Consider the following 21,708-nt stretch of genomic DNA (forward strand, 5'->3'; position numbering starts at 1 on the left):
AAAATCAGGTAAGAGGCCCAAATGGAGTGTAGAGTGAGGATCACACCAGCCTAGGGAAGCCAAGGTAAAAACCAAAACTGTGAAACGGAGCCATAATATTTGCCCCAGCCTGGTCACAGTTGCTGGATGTTACTTGCTGGCTGGCATTATACTGAAAGGGCACAGCAGCCAAGCCAGAGAATAAAATCAACTAGCTTGCTGACCGTGACTGGCACACCTGCAAAATGGGAAAATAGGGTTCTGGTCAGAGTTACGAGAGAGGCAGAATGGGAATTGGCAACACAGAGAACCTCCTAAAGGACAGAATTACTTTGTGCCAACACAGGAAGAGTTGTACAACATTGATTGTAAGCACCTTATAAAAGCAAAGAAGTTTGAGATTATGTTGGATTTATGTGGATTGTTCATGTGAACAGAGCTTTGGATAAACACAATTATTTGCCAGACAGCATCTTATTCTGCATAGATATTTCAGAAGACAATATAGCTATGCTGTCCCTAGCTTCCTGATAAAGGAAAACTAAGTCTTTAAAAAATCTAGGCAAGAGATACATCTTTTTTTTTTCCCCTATGTATTTCACCTAGGGGTATTCTGCCGAAAAAAAAATTCAACAGATAGGGATTTTCATCTCGCTGTGGCAATTTAAAATTGGTAGCTCGCGTGGAGGAACTTAAAAGAGCCTGCCCCGCTAGCTTTAGCAGTGAGCCAGCCTCTGCTAAACAACTCCCTGGTGTCACCTCCACCTCCACCTCCACTTCCACCTCCACCTCTACCCCACGCTACTTTTTTTTTTTTTCTTCCGTCATCATCACACTTCCTTTCCTTCATTAGTAAGTCGACGGAAATAAGTGATGGCTGAGTGAGTGTAAGGAGGGCTTTCTGATGACTAGAGAATTTTTTAAACATTCTTCAACTTCCTTTGCTCGAAGAAGCCTGAGTAACGCTTTCCTGAGTATCGCCTCTGCTTGGCCTTCCCTCTTCCTGGGGGGAGGGAATCTCCTCTACCCTGGGTGGGCGGCGCTTAACAGAAGAGGCGTCTCCACTAGAGAACGTTCCTATGACGTTAGTCGCCTTATATGGACAGAGCCGCGCGGCTCCGGCGTTCATTCAGATAAATTGCCTCTTCTTCGAAGCGGAATCCCCTGATTGAATTCCGGGAGGGAAATGCGAAGGCACCGAGGGACACAGCACGGTCGCGGCCGGGAGGGGCGTTAAGCAAGCAGGGTGTCAGACCCCAGGTTTTGTTTAAGATAATCGTCAGCCCCGAAAGCGGTGACCCTTGTCGAGGTTGCTCCTGAGAGGGGGAGGGAAGAGAGTGAGAGACGGGGGAAAGCAAGCCAAGATGAAGGTAACGGCTCTTGACTCCCGTCGACTCAAGCAACTGCTACGGAAGGATCCTGCCCGGTGCCTCGTCCTGGACTGCAGACCGTATCTCTCCTATTCGGCCTCTTGCCTCCGAGGATCTCTCAACGTCAACCTCAACTCCGTGGTGATCCGCCGCTCTCATGGGCGGCCCGTGCCTTTACACTTCGTGGTGCCCGACGAAACGGCCCGGGGGCGGCTTCTGCTGCCGCCGGCTTGCCCGGAGGAAAGAGAGGACGGGGACGCGGTGCCGCCTCGGCCGTTGACGGCGGTGGTAGTCCTGGATCAAAACACGAGACACTGGCGAAAGCTCAAGAAGGAGAGCACGGCGCAGATCGTGCTGAACGCGCTGTCCGCAAGCGTGCCGGAGGCCGGAGCCCGGGTCTGCTTCCTAAAAGGTGAGAGGCCGTCGAGGAGAGAGCAGCGCCGCCATGGGGGGAGGCGGGCAGGGGGTGACCGGCCTCCCGTCGAGTGGCTCCTGGGGAGCGCTGCTGCAGGGGACTGGAAGCGCGAATCTTGCTAACCTAGTCCCCGCGAAAGCTTCGTCTGGATCGTCAGCCGTACTCGAGCAGATGTGCGCGCGGGTGCAAGAGCCCAGCGGCCTGGCTAGCAAAGAGCAGCCGCGGCCGCTTATTCTTAGCAATACAGTACAGATGCTAGACTGGGTAGGTTTTGCAGAACAAGGGAGAACCAGTCACATACATGGCACGTGTCTAATGCAAAGTGTGCTAAGCAAGAAAGGAAATGAGGTTTCACAATTCTATCTATATTGAAACAGATTGATCAATAGCTTTTCCTTTCAACAGATCCTCTTCTCCTTTTGAAATTAACTTTTTTTCTAACGAGTAAGGAGTGATAATGGTTTAGAAACTAGCCCCGCCAGTTAAAAAAAAAAAAGAGCTAAATATTCAAAGAAGTCTGTTGGAATGCATACAAAAAGGAAAGAAGAGACATAGCTAATCAAAAATATTTTCTCTTGCTGGGCTAAAAGACCAGATCTAGGTGAGCTTTGATTCATTAGTCACCTAAAAAAATACACAAGAGTGTGGGGGATGTAATGATTTTGCTACAAAAATTGCCCTTGTGAAACGAATTAATTAATGACATCACTACCACCACCCTCATATTCCCAGATCTAAAACACTATCCTTTCTTTTACTCTTGTTTTTATGTAAAAATACACTCGGCTCACACATTAGTATGGTTGTTTCATGAAATTGTTAATAGAGGAGATGGGGAGCAACCAGAGATATATCAGAAGATGTCTGCTTTTAAGTTAAAAGTATGCAGAATGTAAAAGTCAGCACTGCCTCCTATAGGGCAGATCTCTATCATCTATGTGTTATCTAACATAATCAAATCTATTTGTAGAAGTAGGCAACAAGAATGGTCGCTTCCTGGTAGCAGTACCATAGTACTTTCATTAGGAACAATTTAAATGGCTTAGTTGATCCTATTAGAGGCATTATGATTATTGCTTTATATTGTTTAAGGGAGAAAATATTTTGGTAACTTATTTCCTCAAACCAGAGGGCCCCTTGTATGTGTTTGTCTTACTGCACAACTTATACAAAATGTTATCAAGCTATTGGATTGCAGCAAAATCTCTAGATGGTATGCCTAATTCAAATGGATTCTAAATTCTTTATGCTATTTTCCCCAGCATAAAGAACTCTTTTATTTTTAAGAAGGCTCATGTCATGTGAATATATAAAAGATTTTGAAATTTGATTCCTTTGGTGGATGGGAACTAAAATGGGAAAATGGCCTAAAATGTTTCATCCCATACTTAATGAAGCAAAGTTTTAATATGCTCTGTACTAAATCATATAACACTTTGGTTCTGATTTGGTTATTAACTGCTTTGTACCATTTATTCTTTTAAATGGCAATCTCTTAGTTTTTCCATTTCCAACCCAAAGAGTCATTCTTGGAGGTATTACTTCATATATTCATAACATCCTATTTGATGCAGCTAGGAAATCTTGGAAAATGAATGTAAATATTACTCAGTGCTAACACTTTTTCCTGCGTTAAGCTATTAAGAACATTTAAGTGATGCCACAGTAGGAAATTCTCCGTGTGATGTTAGGCTGAATACCATCTATGTTGAATATCCTGAAACAGAATGCTTATTATAGCTGTGGGCTGCATGTATCTTCTGGAAACTGGCTACACTAGTAAATTGTGTTTGAGTCACAAGCCAGTGTTGTTCTTGTTACGTTTTTAGCTCAGTCTGAATGTTCACAATGAACTAATGAAAGAACCTTGAAGCTTCTCCCAAGGGTTTTGTCTGTAAGTGATGTGGGAGAGGACTCACTGTTGTGTGGAATCAAGTTTCTAAGTGGGCCTGGACTCAGGCAGTCTGTTGAGATAAAGGCATGAGTCAGAAAGCTTGTCAGCGAACAGTGACCACAAATGCAATCCTGCTCTTCAGAGAATACTTTTACTGCTGAGTGACATAATTCTTGTCAACTGCCCCCGTTGCCAATATTTTTGAAAGCTTTCAGCATTTGTTATGTCACTGTCTCTGATGCACCACTCATAATAGGAGGTTTTTTTTTAATTTTACGAAATGGTTTGTTCACTGATTTTAAAAGTTGCAATTGAATGTAGGACTGGGTTTAGGTTAACAGTCACAAAAATCTTTAAAATTCACTCCTCGATCACCTCATTGGCAAGATTGTTGCCTTACATAGATAAATCATACATATTTTATTGTGAAAATATTGTTTTTTGAAAAGGCAGTACATCTTTAAACTAAACTATGCTCGCCTCCCCTATTGCAAGCAATGATTTCCCATGATAGAGGTTGTAGGCTTTTTGCCACTTTCCTGTGCCTAGAATTTTAATCATTCATAGTGAAAAGGAAGAATCTCTCTTTTGCAAATGAGTAATGCAGTATTAGTGGAATTAATAGCATATAATAGAGTGCAGCCATCAGAGGAGTGCACACACAGGGAGAGCTAGAGAACTGGATGAAAAGGTGACTCATATTAAGAATGGTTGGCAAATCTCCTGATTCCCTATGGCTTCTGGGTTACAACTTATCTGTTGAGCCCTCTGATCTATCCAAGAGAAATGAGATAGGCTAGTGTCTTTGTTTATACCCCTGAAAATAGGGGTATAAAAATTGACATAACACTTAAGTGAACTCTAACCCTCACCTCCCCGCTCCCATATATGAAGTTTCAGAAGATTAAAAATGAGGGAAATCAATTGAGGGGGAATATTTTTGGAGCAAAAGTTAAAAAGATTTAGCTGCTTACATTACACATTGGGAGATTTGTAGGGTCCATCTTAATGACAGAAATACACAGAGCTGAGAACACACAATAGTTTGGTTCCTTTTTCAACATTCTGAGCTATAATAATAAACCTCTTTCTTTGTCCTTACTAGGCTTATATGATCACTTTTAGTCAGGATAAGCTTGAATTTAAAAGATGGAAACACAATGTTTTTACACTGGTCGAACTGAATGCTATTTATAAAATCCTCTGAAGCCGGCAACAGCTTTTCCTTGAGTTTTGCTTGACTTCCTGTTTTCTCTGTATTTTCTCTTTTAAATTCCTATTGAAAATGTTTCAGCATGTACCAACCCAAGGGATAAATAACAGCAACAGAAATTTGGGGGTATAGAGCTATAAGATAATAGCTCTAAGTATGTTTCCTTAAGCAATGTCCCCTAATTTAAAGTAGGACTGTTGTGACATCAGACTTCTACTAGCAAAATGGGGTGATTTCTTCTCCAACCTTCCTTTCCTGGTCTCAGAATTTATTCTTGAGTGTGAATGTATGGAGGATTCTAGAGAGGTGTCCCCCTTTTCTCATTTTGTCACTGGAAATCATTCTTATAAATGAATAAATAACAAAAATCCACCCTAATGCCCTGCAGATATATCACAGTTGAGGCTAGTTTGAGGCATACTTGATATACAAACTTATCCTCTTTATATCAGTATCCATGCTCTAAGCTGCATCTTAGACAGATATATTTAGTTTTCATTAATTGTGTAGTAAATTTAGAAAATCTATTTTTATACTGCAAAACTACTCACCTGGGGCTATTTAGTTGTCTGAGCCCATCACAGGGTTTCATTAACTTTTATGACTCTTAATGGATCCATTTAATTTGCCAAGAGGCAAAGAAATGGAAGTGTTTAATCAACGCACAGCAGCCTCTCAATTTACATTTTCTTAAATGAATAAAAGCATAAAAACATCTGAAGGAAACATTTGGAAATGCCAAATTTTATTTGCAATTTTTCTCTTTAATTTTGAACTGCTTAACTCTAAACGTAGATTCCTGCTCTCTTTTTTTTTTTTCTTTGTAATGGAAATTCTTAATGTGATAGGTACTATTACAGGTTCAGAAAAAATGATGATCCAGCAAAATTGTGCACCATACCTTGGCTTTTTAAATTTATATCTCTGTACTTGTATTTTTTGTCTTTAGGAGGGTATGAAACCTTTTACTCACAATATCCAGAGTTCTGTGTAGATGTAAAACCTGTATCCCAAGAGAGGATTGAAACTGAGAAGAGCATCAACGGCTTGCATGAGAAGCAGTGCATCCACCAGAAGCCAGCATATGATCAGGTGTGTTTAGAGGAAGAGAAGGCTAATGCGATTCATGCTCAGGATCCTTGGGGGCTCTTCCTGGCATCAAGCTCTTCATAACTCAATTTACTCCTTTATTCAGATTTGGTGATGTGAAAAAAGGAGTCAATACAGAGAAGAGACTGGGATAGGTCCTGCATCTTTGCAGACAAATGGTTGTAAACAGTCTCAAGAATAGATGGGGAAATCCACATAAGCGTAGTCCAACAACATTCCCCTCACCAATTTCTTGGCTAGCTATAAATTTTAAAGAATTAAAGCCAGTATCTTATAACTCTAGATATTTCACTGGGATGTCAGCTTCTGGGACAGTATTAGAAGATTGGTAACACTAGTATGTTCTTTTAAGCTCCATTACAGTTTTAACCAAGCACCATGGTAAATATATAAAAAGGAAAAGCACCTAGACTGGCAATGAAAAAGAGCAAAGGGACTGAAATTTTACTAGGCCCACCTAGAGTTACAAAATAGTGTGTGAATGTTCTTATTTCAAAGAACTGTCCATGAGGCAAGACTTTTAGAAAACGAAAAAAAGGAGGAGGGGATTAAACAGGGCTGCCTCCATGTTTACAAAAAATGCAAAATCAACTTTTTATTTAGTTGGATTGTGTATTTTCAAAAATGGGAAGAAAAATTGTTGCTCATTGCAGCATATTGATAATCTCAATTTCCCTGGAGGAATTCAATTTCGCTATTTTAAGAGGAAAATGCCATGAAATGTTAAAGTAGAATATTCTTTGCAGATCTACCTGTTAATGATAGACAGTTACCAATGGCAAATAGCATAAAAGAAGTTTTCATTAAAAAAAATTACTCTCAGGACAATTCCTGTTGGATTTCAGAAGAAGACAGTGAGAATATAGCTAGTTCATACAAAACATTAACTAGGGTTAAGATGGGGTTAGGTAATTTGTAGTTCAGTGTGTTTCAGGACCCAGCTATTGTTTTAGCATATTGTATAGACCACATTAAACTATCTTATGTTATACTTTAAGGCTGAGTAAGGATTTGATCCTGCTTCCCCAATCTTGGCCTAGCATTCTGGCCATTATTTTGGCTTGACCACATCTGGTGGACCTTTGTTTTGTTCCTGACCTTGCTCAGTTTGTGGATGTGATTCCTAAAATATTATTTAAAAGTCAAAGTATGGGCCAATCCCTAACAACCAGGGCTCTGACTTTCTGGTCACCAACATTCAGCCATAAATGTTTCTCAAAGGAAGACTGGCATGGTCTTGTTTCATCTCCTAGTGGAATTCTGGTCCATCATTCATCCACAGCGAAAGTTGAACATCTGATGTAGCAAAGCGATGAGCACTCTTCTCTGCCCTTCCCAATGTTCATGTTCTTCAGATTCAGGCTAGGGATAGCATTGTGCACCGTGGCTGCCACCCTGACATTTTTTTTTATTAGGCATGGGTGAAAAAGATATTTTGGTAAACCCAGTCATATGATGTTATATATGCCTTTTCCCCTTTCGAATGAAAGACATGGATGGATCCTTGTTATCTATGAAGCTTAGTCATTGGCTCAGTATTTCTAACAAGCTATATGTCTATATTAGGATGCTGCTATTAGCAACAGCCTCCAAATCCCCTTTAAAAAGTGCTGCCTAACTGTAGCTTTTAATATGGTTGGAGGGGAAAATTATTAAATATGTAGTGAGTAATCATATAAACTTAGTTTCAGTTTCAATTTATTATGATCAAAGATCAGCCAGTCATATTTAATTTAATTTAATTTAATTTAATTTAATTTAATTTAATTTCATGCAAGTTAAACTTAGTTTTTCCTTGGTCCCACCAACATCTTTGGCCTAATCACCCACTTTGGGAGAGTGGCCACTATATACCATTTAGAGTTTAGTGCAGCCCCTGGTTTAAAAACTGGTTTAAAAAGTACTAGATTTCTGATCTATGACTTCTGGAACAATGGCTTTTCCTACCTATCTGCTACAGTCATAATAAAATGGATCTTGTAGAATGAAGGGAAGGGTAAAGACCTTTGGAAGGTGAAAAAACTAGCAAGTGCCAAAACAGCAACAGTAGGGTTGAGCACCTCTGATAGTAACTTCCACCTATTGCAAAACCTTTCACCCTCAGTACCACAGTTGTTCATCACAGGGACATCTAGAAGAGGTCCAAAATGCTTCACAGAAATTTGTCACAACTACCTATTTTCTTGAGTTTATTAAATAAGAACCATCCAAAAAATCTAGAATAAGAATAAGAATCTTTTTTCTCTTTATCTTCCAGGGTGGCCCAGTGGAAATCCTGCCTTTCCTATACCTTGGCAGTGCCTATCATGCTTCCAAGTGTGAGTTCCTCGCCAACCTAAACATTACTGCACTCTTGAATGTCTCCAGAAAGAGTTCTGAACCCTTTACCAATCAATTCTGCTATAAATGGATTCCAGTGGAGGATAGTCATACAGCAGACATCAGCTCACACTTCCAGGAAGCTATAGAATTTATCGGTAGGTGGCTTTTTCTCTTTCTCTGTTTCTCTTGCAAATGAAGAATAATAACTGTTGAATTATCAAAGAAAGTCTCCTCTACTATGTTCAGGCTTCAAAACCTCTTCCCCTTTCCAGGGGCATTTTAGAGGATTGTGAGTTTTTCAAAATGGTTTTGTACAGGTTCCGTGGCCATAAATAGCTCCTCTTTTAATTGCTGTGGTGGTTTTTATGGTTAAAACCATAATCCTATATCTACGTCCATGGAAAGCTAAGGTCACTTGTACTTTGCTTACCCTGCCTGTCACTTTTGTTTTGTTTTGGGTTTTTTGTGATGGTTTTTTTGGCTATATCAGTATATTTTTGATTATTTCTTGTTATTCATTCTGTTGTGTGCCATGAGATGGGTGAAGAAAGGCAAAATATAAATATTTTAAATAAATATTTCCAGAGAAATACCTAGTTCAAATCATACTAGCAAAAACAGTCTTATGGTGCAGCAGATTTCCTAAAAGTGCTTTGGGCATTTTGGGAAACAAAATACATTGTACTGAGATAACTAGGCCTGCAGGCTGCCCTCGGTTCCTACATTTCCTGTGTGTGCAAGCCCCTTACTCTTTCCATCCCTGGCCTCATGTTTTCATAATGCAGCGCTGAGCATTCTAACTGGAGAATGAATGGCATATAAATTTAATCATAAATAAATAAAATAAAGTGTATTGCAGCAAGTGGGAGGTGTGAAAGAAGTGAAGACTGAAAAAATGGTTGGTACAGTATACACAGAGGATACAGTAGGTGGCTGTCTATTGAGATATGTTGAGCTTTTGTGTATTTTCTGGAACTCTTTGAGTAGGTTCTTGTCAGGTTTGTTTCTACAGGAGAGTTAATCTTTTCTAGCTGCTTTTAGCTGGTGCAGACACATTATATACATAAACAGCACAGAGATAAAAATCATAAATGGTAGGATCAGATAGCTAGACATCTGATAAATTTGTGCAAAGCTTAGGTAACCACATACGTAGGTATCTCAGTGGATGTTCTGGAGAAGAGGAAGATGTCATTCATTAGACATAGGGAACTGGCATGTTAACATACAGTTAACATTTTGATAACAGTTTTCTATTAATTAAAGAACTGCCAAGGAAGTTCTAGTGTAAAATTATGGTGAGGTCTATGCCATTTGGAAAGTTTCAACAGCTCCTGAATAGGAATTGCCTTAGGGCTATGAGAAGTTTGTAAAATTGGCAGGATTGCTTAATGGCAATTTGTTTATCCATGGGCCATAGAGCTCAGTTCAGTTGTTTACATAAATTGTTTTAAAATGATGGATTAATCTTTGGGTATGATTATTGAAATATATTGTTTCTGGCTTTTTGAAGGAAAAATTCTAACTTGTCCCCAGCTAAGAAGCCACCCATTCAAATCTTACCCCTACTAGTAACTTGCTAGGTAGCGTTAAACAACATCTCTTGCTCTCTGCCTCAGCCTTACCCTTCAGTGTGAGATACTATCTTATTTAACAGGCTTTACTTAGTTATTATAAATATAATTACTTACCCTTTGAGTTTCAGAAGTTCTCCCCATCTTCCCACAACAGCCCTATGAAGTAGGGTGGCTCAAAGTCACCAGTGAGTTTCAAAGATGAATAGTGATTTGAAGCTAAATTTTTGCAAGGACTGATTACTGAGACTTCTAAGAACTTTACATGCCAATGCCTGTTCAGACAATACTATGTACTAAACAAGTGAAGGTTCCTTGCTTTAAAATTAAATGCCTTCTGTAGATGCTTCAGGAAACTTTGTAATAACAGTTACAGAGTACATGACTCTGGGCGGAACATAGCACAGCCTGTAAATCTAACAGGTTTCACGATAGGATGAAACTTGGAAATTCATTTCTTAGTCGTCTAAAGCAGTTCAAGTTCTATTTTTAATCCTTGCATTTTATACAAGGAGCTTATTTTCAGCATTTTCTTTTTAATCTTATAACAATAATTGAATTGTGTGAGTAACCTTGGGGCCTCCCATTGCGTAAAATGGTAGCTCTGCCTAAGCCATTTATAGTCTGATTTAAGTCCAAGTGCCACTTATCAAGGGTTGTAATTAGAGATTTTAGGCTAGTTTACTGTGCAGTTTGTGGTGGAAACTCCAGGAGCCCAGGGCTTGACATCTCGGGTTCGAAATGCATGCAGAACGTCTACCACAAAGATCTCACAGGGTGAGGAAAAAGGCACCGCCTTCCATGTTCCTAGTGAGCAGGGAAATACACTCATCTCCATCTGCTTAGCGGGGGTATGTAACACTTTCTACCACAAGGATGTGTTTCTTATAAGAAGAATCAAACTGTTTCAGTTCTTTTCTGGAACTGTAGCGTTCATTTTATTAAACACCTGCTGCCATAATTTGGCTAGATTTGGCAAGGGTGAAAGGAAGGAGCAAAGCCTTTTTATCTACCATGTAGTTGTTAATTTTGTGTAAATGTCCCCAACAAGAACAAGGAGAAATTACTTTCCTGGTATTCATTTCATCTTTGACATACTTCTGAGTGTCCATCCATCCAGCATTCTGAAATGAGTTATAAAATGAAATGTAGGACACCCTTTGCCTCATGGCATTTGTTTTATTTCTTTATTAAACAATTTTATAGGGCTGCCCACCTTAACTAAAGTAACTCTGGGCAGTGAACAAAAAGATATAAATAAACAAACAAACAAACAGGAACCAATTTTAAAAAAACAGTCAAGGCCACACACATGCTGGCTCTGCTAAGATCCTGACCCCAACACCTGGGGGAAAAGCCAGATCTTCAAGGCCTTCTGGGAGGCCAATAGGATCAAGGCCCTCCAAATCTCAGGCGAATATTGTTCCGTAAGGCAGGAGCCATGACATGGTGTGCTACCAGTAGAGGCATTCACTCATAGTGATTGCAATAGCTTCCATATTTAGTCCATTTTATTTCTTCCTTCCCAGATTGCACCAGACGGGCAGGGGGCAAGATCCTGGTGCACTGCGAAGCAGGGATTTCTCGCTCTCCCACCATCTGTATGGCTTATCTGATGAAAACGAGAAAATTTCGCCTGGAGGAAGCATTTGACTACATCAAGCAACGGAGGAGTCTGATCTCACCAAACTTCAGTTTCATGGGGCAGCTGCTGCAGTATGAGTCAGAAATTCTGTCTTCAGCTCCTAGCCCTCCTGTTACATCTTGCAAAAGGGATGCTGTGTCTTTCTTCACAGAAGAGCTGGCTTTGAGCAAAAGTTTTGCCTTTCCTACCTCGGTTTTGAATTCAGTGCCCTTGCACTCGCCTGTCCATCCACTTACATTGAACTCTATTGCTGCAAATTCATCATGCTGGGCCCTCTTGGGAACAAGAGACAGTGCAGTTCCATGAGTGAGGTGATGATAACAAGACATTTCATCTATACGCAATACAGAAGCCCTTATTTATTTCATTCAGATCCAGACACTGGAGTGACTGTCTACATCAGAAGAGAAAATATGCTTTTATGTTGAGGTGGAGTGGAGATGAGTTTGGTGCATTGAAGTTTGGGCCAGCTATGCAATTTCAAGTTATCGTGTGCTAAATTTAGCAAACTCCAGGTTTTAGCTCAGATAATCTGAGGACTATACTTAGAACATGGAGATATTGTTCCCAGAAGTAGATGCCCTTCACTCTGGATGAGAACTTCCATTCTATAGACCCTGGATAGGCTACTGTTTTGAAAGAATAAATCTCTTCAGAGGAAGATAATGTGTGCATATTTATGAGTGTTTTTAATAATTTCTGAAATATTTGTGCATTCACTACTGTACATCCAGACCTTCCTGGAGCAGAAAGAACCACATTTTTTAAGTCACTCAGACCTGTCTGATTGCTTCTTAGTTCCTGCCTCCTTCCCTCTCTCTTAATTATAGACTTGTGTTAAAGTGTAAGCAATAAACAGCTGTGTCAGGAAAAAAAAGCTGTAACAAAAAGCACAATTTACAAAAGAGCAAACCTTGATATTACTTGGTGGTGGTGGCAAAAACTTGAATGCATGCTTTTTTTCCCCCTTTCCTTTGTGGGTTCCTAACAATGTCATAATCTGCCATATGCAAGTGAATTAGAAAACTGAGAAACAAATGTCTCTCCTTTCCGTTATCCACCAGTCAGCCTCCATTGTTTGTTGCTGAACTACTGAGTTCAAGATTAAAATTGGATCCTTACTTGAATGCCTCTGCTACATGCTGTTATCAGCAGAACAAACTAAATTTGGGAAGCAATTTCTAGTTAAGCTAAGGCTGCAAATTCATTTCATTCTCCAACTCAGTCCAGTCAGAGCTGACTTTTCATCTGATGTCCTTCAGATATTTTCAACTACAACTCCTGTTATCATCAGCCAGGATGTCCAAGGGATAACCTAGTGTTCTCTAAATCCTGTATTTTATTCCTTGCTCTACAATAATTGCTCTTTTCAAAAGACAGTGCATTGAGTTTGTCATAATGCTAAACTATAACACAGCTGTTTGTTTTTCACTCAGTGTGCTACTTGAGCATACCCACTGTGGCTTAGCATTACAACAGGGCTCTGTGGGCTGTTTGGTAATAAACCACAATTTGAAAAAAACTTAGCTTAGTGTTAATGTGTGAACAAAGCCATTTTGTTTTGCATATTTCATTGTTACATAAGGGATACCCACAACACCCTACTTCAAGCATTAATCTTAAGATACTACTAGAAAGCCTTGTCAGTTCTAGAAGTGGCAATATAGCATACCTTTCTTTTTGTCTACCTTAGCCACCAAATAACAACAGAATAGCAGGGTGATAGCTACAATTAGCTATTAAAAATACCATATTGCCAAATTCCAGCCTGGCTGAATTAACAAGGGGGAAAGTGGGTGGAATTCCTGGGGCCTCAGAACATCGTTGAGGACTGGGGGCTGCCCACATAGCGTATTCTCTAAGGTATTTGTTCCTGGAATCTGGTGGTAGAAAGCCTAATGTTTCACAATGAAGTTGGACTTGATTCAGAAGACTAAAATGCTGCAAATTGATTGCATATTAGTCTCTGGGTCATGTGTAAAGCATACTTTTGAAGAGGTTGCTATATGTAATATCTGACAGCTATACTCTAAGCTCTTGATTTTTGCTCATGGAACTGGACATGAGGGGGCAAATGATATCAAAGCAAATATTGTAACTGAACAGACAATCCCATAGCAAATTGTTATATAAAGGAGTGTTTTGGAATTTCTAACTTTGTTCTGTGAAAATGTATTTTTATTTGTACATTGCAATTTGCATTTATGGATTTTTAGATTTAAAAAAAGGAGGGGGGGAGAAAGGCAGCCTGATGAACGATAAATCTCCCCCAAAACTGAATGACAATACTTACTGAATGACATGTGGATTGGTGTTCCTTGTGTTGATTTCTTCCATGTCATATTCCTGACTGTGGAATTATCTATTTCCTAGCAATGGGGACTAAAACAACAACAACAGGCAATCTATATATTTAGTGTGTGTCTCTGCAGGTGGCTCCATGTTCTGCTGTTGCTTTGTCCTGTCATCATTATTTTTTCTAAATAGGGGAAAAGGCAAGAATTGCTTAGAAAACTTGTGAATGTGAATTAAAACAATTTTTAAATAAAATGTTAAAAAAATGTTTTGTTCCACAGACTGCATGCAGTGGCAGGTAATTTGTGAAAATACTTGCATTAGGTTTCAGAATGCAGTTTCTCTAAAGGCTGACACGTTGACAAAGATATAAAACCCATAGAACAGTGGTGGGATATAACTGTATTTGCTCTGAGGAAGGGGAAGTATACAAGTGAGTTAAACATAAAATAATATTCATGCCTCTTTCAACAGGGTACACAACTTTTTTTTGTGCTAAAGGCTACATTAATCTTTAGTATGCCAGAGGTTGCCTTCCAATAAGCAGAGAGGGCTGGAACAAAACATAAATTAGATTTAATTTGAATTAAAGTTCAGATTATATTAATTCAATATAAGTAACTAATGACTGTAATTAATAAACCACTGTGGGCTGGTTTTGTCACAATGTGATCAACAAATAATATTAGTCCCTTTGCCATTAATCATTTCTCACATCTGTCACATTAAAAACTACAGTGTGATAACTTTTGGAAGTGATTTGGGGTTGTAGCCAAAGATTGGAAAGATATGCTGATCAGGGTACTGGAATGTTCAGCCCAATTCTCCCAATTAAATCAAAATGCTAATTAGAGTTCCAAATGCATTAACTATCATGGCTGCATTTCCTAGAATGCTGGGACTAGCAACAATTAAGAAAGGAGTGATAATCTCCTGAAAAAACAACTTCCCACCTCAAAATTAGCATTTTTAAGATAATTTTTCTTACAGAAATGTACCTGTTCCCCCCCCTCCCTTTTTTTTTGGTGCCTTCAAGTCAATCTTGAGTCCTGGCGACTGCCTGGACAAGCCCCTGCAGTTTTCATGGCAAGATTTCAGAAGTGGTTTGCCATTGCCTGCTTCCTAAAAAAAATATTAAGTTTTATAAATGAAGAAATAGTTTTGGTGATTAAGCCACCTTATAACAGACTTTAAAACAGACTATACATGTGTCTTTATTTAATGGGAGGGCTTATGTTTAAAATGTGTTGCATTTTTGGGAATAAAGCACTGGATCAGTTCTTTTCCTCTGCCCACTGGATCAGGAAATGTATCCAATTGTCTTCATGCTACCTACTCTTAAATAATATGAATTTATTAATACAACTCAGTACTTTTCAAACCACATTTCCTAATGTAAAAATGATTGCAAAAGATTAAAAACTTTCAATCAAGGGTGGGAAAAATCTGTTTATGTCATAAAAGACTGAGCTTCTCAGAGTGATCTTCCGGGGCAGCTCCTCAAGTGGGCAGAGCGAGAAACAGTGCATATGAAATGCAGGACAGCCCCTCAAGATCATTTCCTCAGTCTGCTCCAAGTATCATCCATTGCAATGGAATGAAGTTCAGAATACTGTTTTCCATCAGAAAGAGTACCTGCACTTTCGCATATTAAGCCATAGGGGTTTGTTTTGAACTCCTATTATTCTGTGGTCCTTTATTTTTGGCTTTACATCTAAAAATTAGGCAGCATTCAGCATGAATTACTTCCCCTCAATCTATCAAAACATCCAAGGGGATATTTTTAAAAATGAGCAACATTTTTAAAATGCCAAAGGAAATCTGGAAACAAGTTAAAAGCACAATTTTTGCAGCACAACACCACGCTGAGCCTAACAAGAAGCACTGTATTCCCTTCAACGTAGCTTAAGAAAAACAGCATCTGGTGTGCGTATGCATCTGTGTACTGTATTTTGAGAGGTTTTGTGTTAATGCACATTAGTGCATAGATTACTTTTTTCTATTATGGACCTGGATTCAGCCCAGCAAGAAGTAATGTCTACCATCAATAAGATTCTATTCAACACAGCCCATGATGAATAACAGCAAAATAAATAAATAGATAAATAGCACTTATTTTTGATTGTAGCTTCTTTTCATACACATGAGTACACACTTTTGCATGGCTGTCTTGCAACAGCTCTCAAAGCAATCCCGCCCCCCGCCCCCAACTCAATTTGGCAATTCATTAAGTGCCTCCAAAGGAACCTCTGACTAGAAGTATATATACTTTTACATTTCAGAATGTCAACCTGCCAAACTTCAACACTAAAGCAAACACATCATTCATTCATATTCCATTCAAAAATAGAATGAAACTGGAATTGGGCAGAATGAGATCTCTCTTGTGTGCAGGCAAGAGGAAAGAAGAGCGTGATTAAAGGGAAACTTGCCTCATGCAGAACAAATCCCAACTGCTAGCATAATTTTTATTTACCTAAATATATATATGGACTCTATCACATGGGACTCTATCACATGAGCAAGGAGAGCAAAAGATAAGGTGTGTGATGACATCATAATGTGAATGCCACAGCTTTTGTACTTGCATCAAACATAAGGAGGCAAGTATGCAATGATGGCATTTGCCTGACAACATCTCTGCGCACTCTACATCATTCTGGCACCACTTCAGTTTGCTGCAGTTCATGCTGGCCTCACAGACATTCTTAGAAAATAAAACTGATGAGTAACCAGAGCCTAGTGTTTTGACAGGGTGCAAGAAAATCCATATTCGGGGGGAGGGGCTGGGGAGGGAGACAAGCATCCTGTGGAGGGAAAGCTAGAAAGGATGGCAAAGAACAACCACACCACAACCTCAATGCAGTGATATTTTTTAATTGGCCACATCCCTCTTCATAGTTATTTTGTGAGTAATGGGAACCATTGGGGAAAGCATACACAATGTGATTTCAAAAACTTAGATAACTGAGAAAGCCAAAGAATACCCAAAATAAATCACTATGTGCTTCATTGATTACAGAAAGACCTTTGATTGTGTCAATCATGTCAAGCTTGGAAAGTGCTCAGAAAAATGAGAATCCCAGAACATCTCATTGTCCTCATGAGAAACTTATACACAGGTCAGAAAGCCACAGTATGGACAGAACTTGGCAAAACAGATTGGCTCCAGGTCAGCAAAGGAGTGCGACGAGGAGAGTGCACACTGTCTCCTTATTTATTCAACCATTATGCTGAATGTATACTGTATTAAGGGAAGCTGGACTGGAAGAAGGTGAGTGTGGTTTTAAAATTGGAGGAAGAAACATCAATAACCAGTGCTATACTTATGACACTACCTTGATAGCCAAAAATGCAAAGGATCTGCATGGTCTAGTAATAAAAGTTAAGGAGCAAAGTGAAAAAAAATGGGACAAAAATTAAACATAAAGAAGACTGAACTAATGACAGCTGGTAGAACAACCACCCTTAGAACTGACAATGAAGATATCAAGGTGGTAGATAGGTTTCTGCCTTTTAGGATCAACCATTAATAGTAAAGGAACAAGCAGCCAAGAAATACACCGCAGACTAGCATTTGGTAAAGCAGCCATGAAGGCCTTGGAAAAGACATTCAAATATTGTGATGTGTCTATACTTACAAAGAACAGAATCGTGCAAGCCATGGTATTCCTTGTGACACTCCATGGAAATAAAAATTGGATTTGAAGAAGCAGGATAGGAGGAGCATTGATGCCTTTAAATTTTGGTGTTGGACATGACTCCTGATAATACCATGGACAGCCAAGAAAACAAACCAATGGATCGTTGAACAAATCAACCCAGAGTTCTCACTCGAGGCACAAATGACCAGGCTCAAATTATCCTACTTTGGACACATTATGTGAAGACCTAGCTTTCTGGAGAAGGCCACAATGCTGGGAAAGGTGGAAGGAAAGAGAAGAAAAGGATGGCCAGCAGCAAGGTGGATGGACTCAGTTACAGTGGCAATGGGTTCACCTTTGATAGACCTGAAAGACCAGGTTAAGGACAGATTGTCATGGAGAAAATCTATCTATGTGGTCACTGGGGGTCGACAACAACTTGACGGCATGTAACCAACTAACCAATCCACCAACCCAAAAGGTTTACCTATCCCTGCTACAACATTCCCTAGGTTTGTCTGTTTATTTTTTGCTGCTATTGCAGAGACAAATTCATAAAAAAAATAGTCCCTGAAGAGAAAAATCATGAAAACTATTGGTGCAGTAAATCAAAATACTGTGTGTCATATTGGAAGCACACTATCTAAACCAGCCCCATAGAATAATAATACTTAGCTTTTGTAATGACCTAGAAGTATTTAAAGCATTTAAAATATCTGTCCATGCACCCATCCATCCATCCATCTCTCTATCTTAGTAATGCAGTGATCCTGTAAGATAAAATACACCAGCTGTTTTTAAAGAGATTTTAACTGTTATGTACAGTACTTATTTTGGGCCTGTTTGTTGTCCTGAGTTCCCTAGAAGAGGCAAGGCAGGGTATACACTAAATTATAAAAAAGTATTATTTCTCTGTTGCAGTGGTAGAACTAACCAAGGTTTGAACTGTAAATATCCTGTTTTATATTCTTAGAAGCTATTGTTGTTGTTTAGTCGTTAAGTCGTGTCCGACTCTTCGTGACCCCATGAACCATATTGCGCCAGGCCTTCCTGTCCTTCACTGCCTCCCTGAGTTTGCTCAGTTTCATGCTCATTGCTTCAGTGATGCTATCTAACCATCTCATCCTCTTCTCCTTTTGCCTTCAATCTTTCCCAGCATCAGGGTCTTCTCCAAAGAGATCTCTCTTCGCATTAGGTGACCAGAATATCTGAGCTTGAGCTTCATTATCGATCCTTCCAATGAGCAATCAGGGTTGATTTCCTTTAAGATTGACTGGTTTGACCTCCTAGCAGTCCAGGGGACTCTCAAGAGTCTTCTCCAGCACCACAGTTCAAAGGCATCAATTCTTCGGCGCTCGGCCTTTTTTATGGTCCAGCTCTCACAGCCATACATCACTACTGGAAAAACCATAGCTTTGACTATGCGGATCTTTGTCGGCAAGGTGACGTCTCTGCTTTTTAATATGCTATCTAGGCTTGCCATAGCTTTCCTCCCACGGAGCAAGCGTCTTTTAATTTCATGGCTGCAGTCTCCGTCTGCGGTGATCTTGGAGCCCAAATAAATGAAGTCTGTTACTGCTTCCATTTCTACCCCTTCTATTTGCTAGGAATTGATGGGTCCAGATGCCATGATCTTAGTTTTTTTAATGTTGAGTTTCAAGCCAGCTTTTGCACTCTCCTCTTTCACCCTCATCAAGAGGCTCTTTAGTTCTTCTTCACTTTCTGCCATTAGGGTGGTATCGTCCGCATATCTGAGGTTGTTGATGATTCTCCCTGCAATCTTAATTCCGGCTTGGGATTCTTCCAGCCTGGCATTTCTCATGATGTACTCTGCATATAGGTTAAATAAGCAGGGTGACAGTATACAGCCTTGTCGTACACCTTTCCCTATTTTGAACCAATCGGTTGTTCCATGACCGGTTCTGACTGTTGCTTCTTGGCCCGCATACAGATTTCTCAGGAGACAGGTAAGGTGGTCTGGTACTCCCATCTCTTTAAGAATTTGCCACAGTTTGTTGTGATCCACACAATCAAAGGCTTTTGCATAGTCAATGAAGCAGAAGTAGATATTTTTCTGGAACTCTCGTGCTTTCTCCATGATCCAGCGAATGTTGGCGATTTGATCTCTAGTTCCTCTACGTCTTCGAAACCCAGCTTGTACATCCGGTAGTTCTCGGTTCATGTATTGCTGAAGCCTAGCTTGTAGGATTTTGAGCATAACTTTGCTAGCATGTGAAATGAGTGCAATTGTGCAATAGTTTGAGCATTCTTTGGCGTTGCCCTTCTTTGGAATTGGAACATAAACTGACCTTTTCCAATCCCGTGGCCACTGTTGCGTTTTCCAAACTTGCTGGCATATTGAGTGCAGCACTTTAACACCATCATCTTTTAGTATTTTAAATAACTCAGCTGGAATACTGTCATCTCCACTAGCTTTGTTGTTAGCAATGCTTCCTAAGGCCCACTTGACTTCACTCTCTAGGATGTCTGGCTCAAGGTCAGTGATCACACCAGCGTGGACATCAGGGACATTAAGATCTTTCTTGTATAGTTCTTCTGTGTATTCTTGCCACCTCTTCTTAATCTCTTCTGCTTCTGTTAGGTCCCTGCCTTTTTTGTCCTTTATCATGCCCATCTTTGCACTAAACGTTCCTTTCATATCTCCAATTTTCTTGAAGAGATCTCTAGTCTTCCCCATTCTATTGTTTTCCTCAATTTCTTTGCATTGTTCATTTAAGAAGGCCTTCTTATCTCTCCTTGCTATTCTCTGGAAATCTGCATTCAGTTGCTTATATCTTTCCCTTTCACCCTTGCTTTTCGCATTGCTTCTTTCCACAGCTATTTGTAAAGCCTCATCAGACAGCCATTTTGCTTTCTTGCATTTCTTTTTCTTTGGGATGGTTTTAGTTGCTGCCTCCTGTACAATGTTACGGACCTCCGTCCATAGTTCTTCAGGCACTCTGTCTACCAAATCTAATCCTCTAAATCTATTCATCACCTTCACTGTGTACTCAAAAGGAATATGATCTAAGTCATACCTGAGTGATCTAGTGGTTTTCCCTACATTCTTCAATTTAAGCCTAAATTTTGCAGTAAGAAGCTCATGATCTGAGCCACAGTCAGCTCCTGGTCTTGTTTTTGCTGTCTGTATAGAGCTTCTCCATCTTTGGCTGCAAAGTATATAATCAATCTGGTTTCGGTATTGACCATCTGGTGATGTCCATGTGTAGAGTCGTCTCTTGTGCTGTTGGAAAAGAGTGTTTGCTATGACTAGCTTGTTCTCTTGACAGAACTCTATTAGCCTTTGCCCTGCTTCATTTTGTACTCCAAGGCCAAACTTGCCTGTTATTCCGATTACTCCTTGACTTCCTACTTTAGCATTCCAATCCCCTATGATGAAAAGGACATCTTTTTGGTGCTAGTTCTAGAAGGTGTTGTAGGTCTTCATAGAAGCGGTCAACTTCAGCTTCTTCAGCATCAGTGGTTGGGGCATAGACTTGGATGACTGTGATATTGAATGGTTTGCCTTGGATACGCACTGAGATCATTCTGTCGTTTTTGAGGTTGTACCCCATTACTGCCTTTCCCACTCTCTTATTGACTATGAGTGCAACTCCATTTCTTCTCAGGGTTTCTTGCCCACAGTAGTAGATATAATGGTCACCCGAATTAAATTCACCCATTCCTGTCCATTTCAGTTCGCTGATTCCCAAGATGTCGATGTTCAATCTTGTCATCTCATGTTTGACCACATCCAGCTTGCCTTGGTTCATAGTTCTTACATTCCAGGTACCTATACAGTATTGTTCTTTACAGCATCGGACCTTCTTTTCGCTTCCAGATACATCCACAGCTGAACGTCCTTTCGGCTTTGGCCCAGCCGCTTCACTCTTTCTGGAGCTACTTGGAATTGCCCTCCGCTCTTCCCCAGTAGCATATTGGACACCTTCCGACCTGAGGGGCTCATCTTCCGGCGTCATATCTTTTAGCCTTTTAACATTGTCCATGGGGTTTTCTTGGCAAGGATACTGGAGTGGGTTGCCATTTCCTTCTCCAGTGGACCACATTTTGTCAGAACTCTCTGTCATGACCTGTCCGTCTTGGGTGGCCCTGCACGGTATAGCTCATGGCTTCACTGAGTTACGCAAGCCCCTTCGCCATGACAAGGCAGTGATCCATGAAGGGGCTTAGAAGCTATACTGTACCCAAAAATAATTAATATATCTGAACTGATATAGTTACACCTG

At 40.0% G+C, this 21,708-nt stretch overlaps 1 protein-coding gene across 1 annotated transcript; it reads left to right on the forward strand.

The window, feature by feature from the left end:
- The first annotated feature begins 1,133 nt into the window (after positions 1–1,133).
- Positions 1,134–15,922, forward strand: DUSP5 (dual specificity phosphatase 5). Its single transcript, XM_007440304.3, has 4 exons — positions 1,134–1,761; positions 5,821–5,963; positions 8,239–8,458; positions 11,407–15,922. Exons 1-4 carry the CDS (start codon positions 1,344–1,346, stop codon positions 11,826–11,828), a joined length of 1,203 nt encoding a protein of 400 aa, XP_007440366.1. The 5' UTR covers positions 1,134–1,343; the 3' UTR covers positions 11,829–15,922.
- The last annotated feature ends 5,786 nt before the right edge of the window (positions 15,923–21,708 follow it).

Source organism: Python bivittatus, unplaced genomic scaffold (genome assembly GCF_059951505.1).
Source record: "Python bivittatus isolate LINGU-HERP-01145 unplaced genomic scaffold, Pbiv_v1 ctg000980_np1212, whole genome shotgun sequence".
Lineage (NCBI taxonomy): Eukaryota > Metazoa > Chordata > Lepidosauria > Squamata > Pythonidae > Python > Python bivittatus.

Bases quoted from the DNA above. Each gene is read 5' to 3' on its own strand.
- DUSP5 (XM_007440304.3), top strand. From the start codon at position 1,344: ATGAAGGTAACGGCTCTTGACTCCCGTCGACTCAAGCAACTGCTACGG. The intron at 1,762-5,820 runs GTGAGAGGCCGT...TTTTGTCTTTAG, and splicing joins CCGGGTCTGCTTCCTAAAAG to GAGGGTATGAAACCTTTTAC. The intron at 5,964-8,238 runs GTGTGTTTAGAG...TTTATCTTCCAG, and splicing joins AGAAGCCAGCATATGATCAG to GGTGGCCCAGTGGAAATCCT.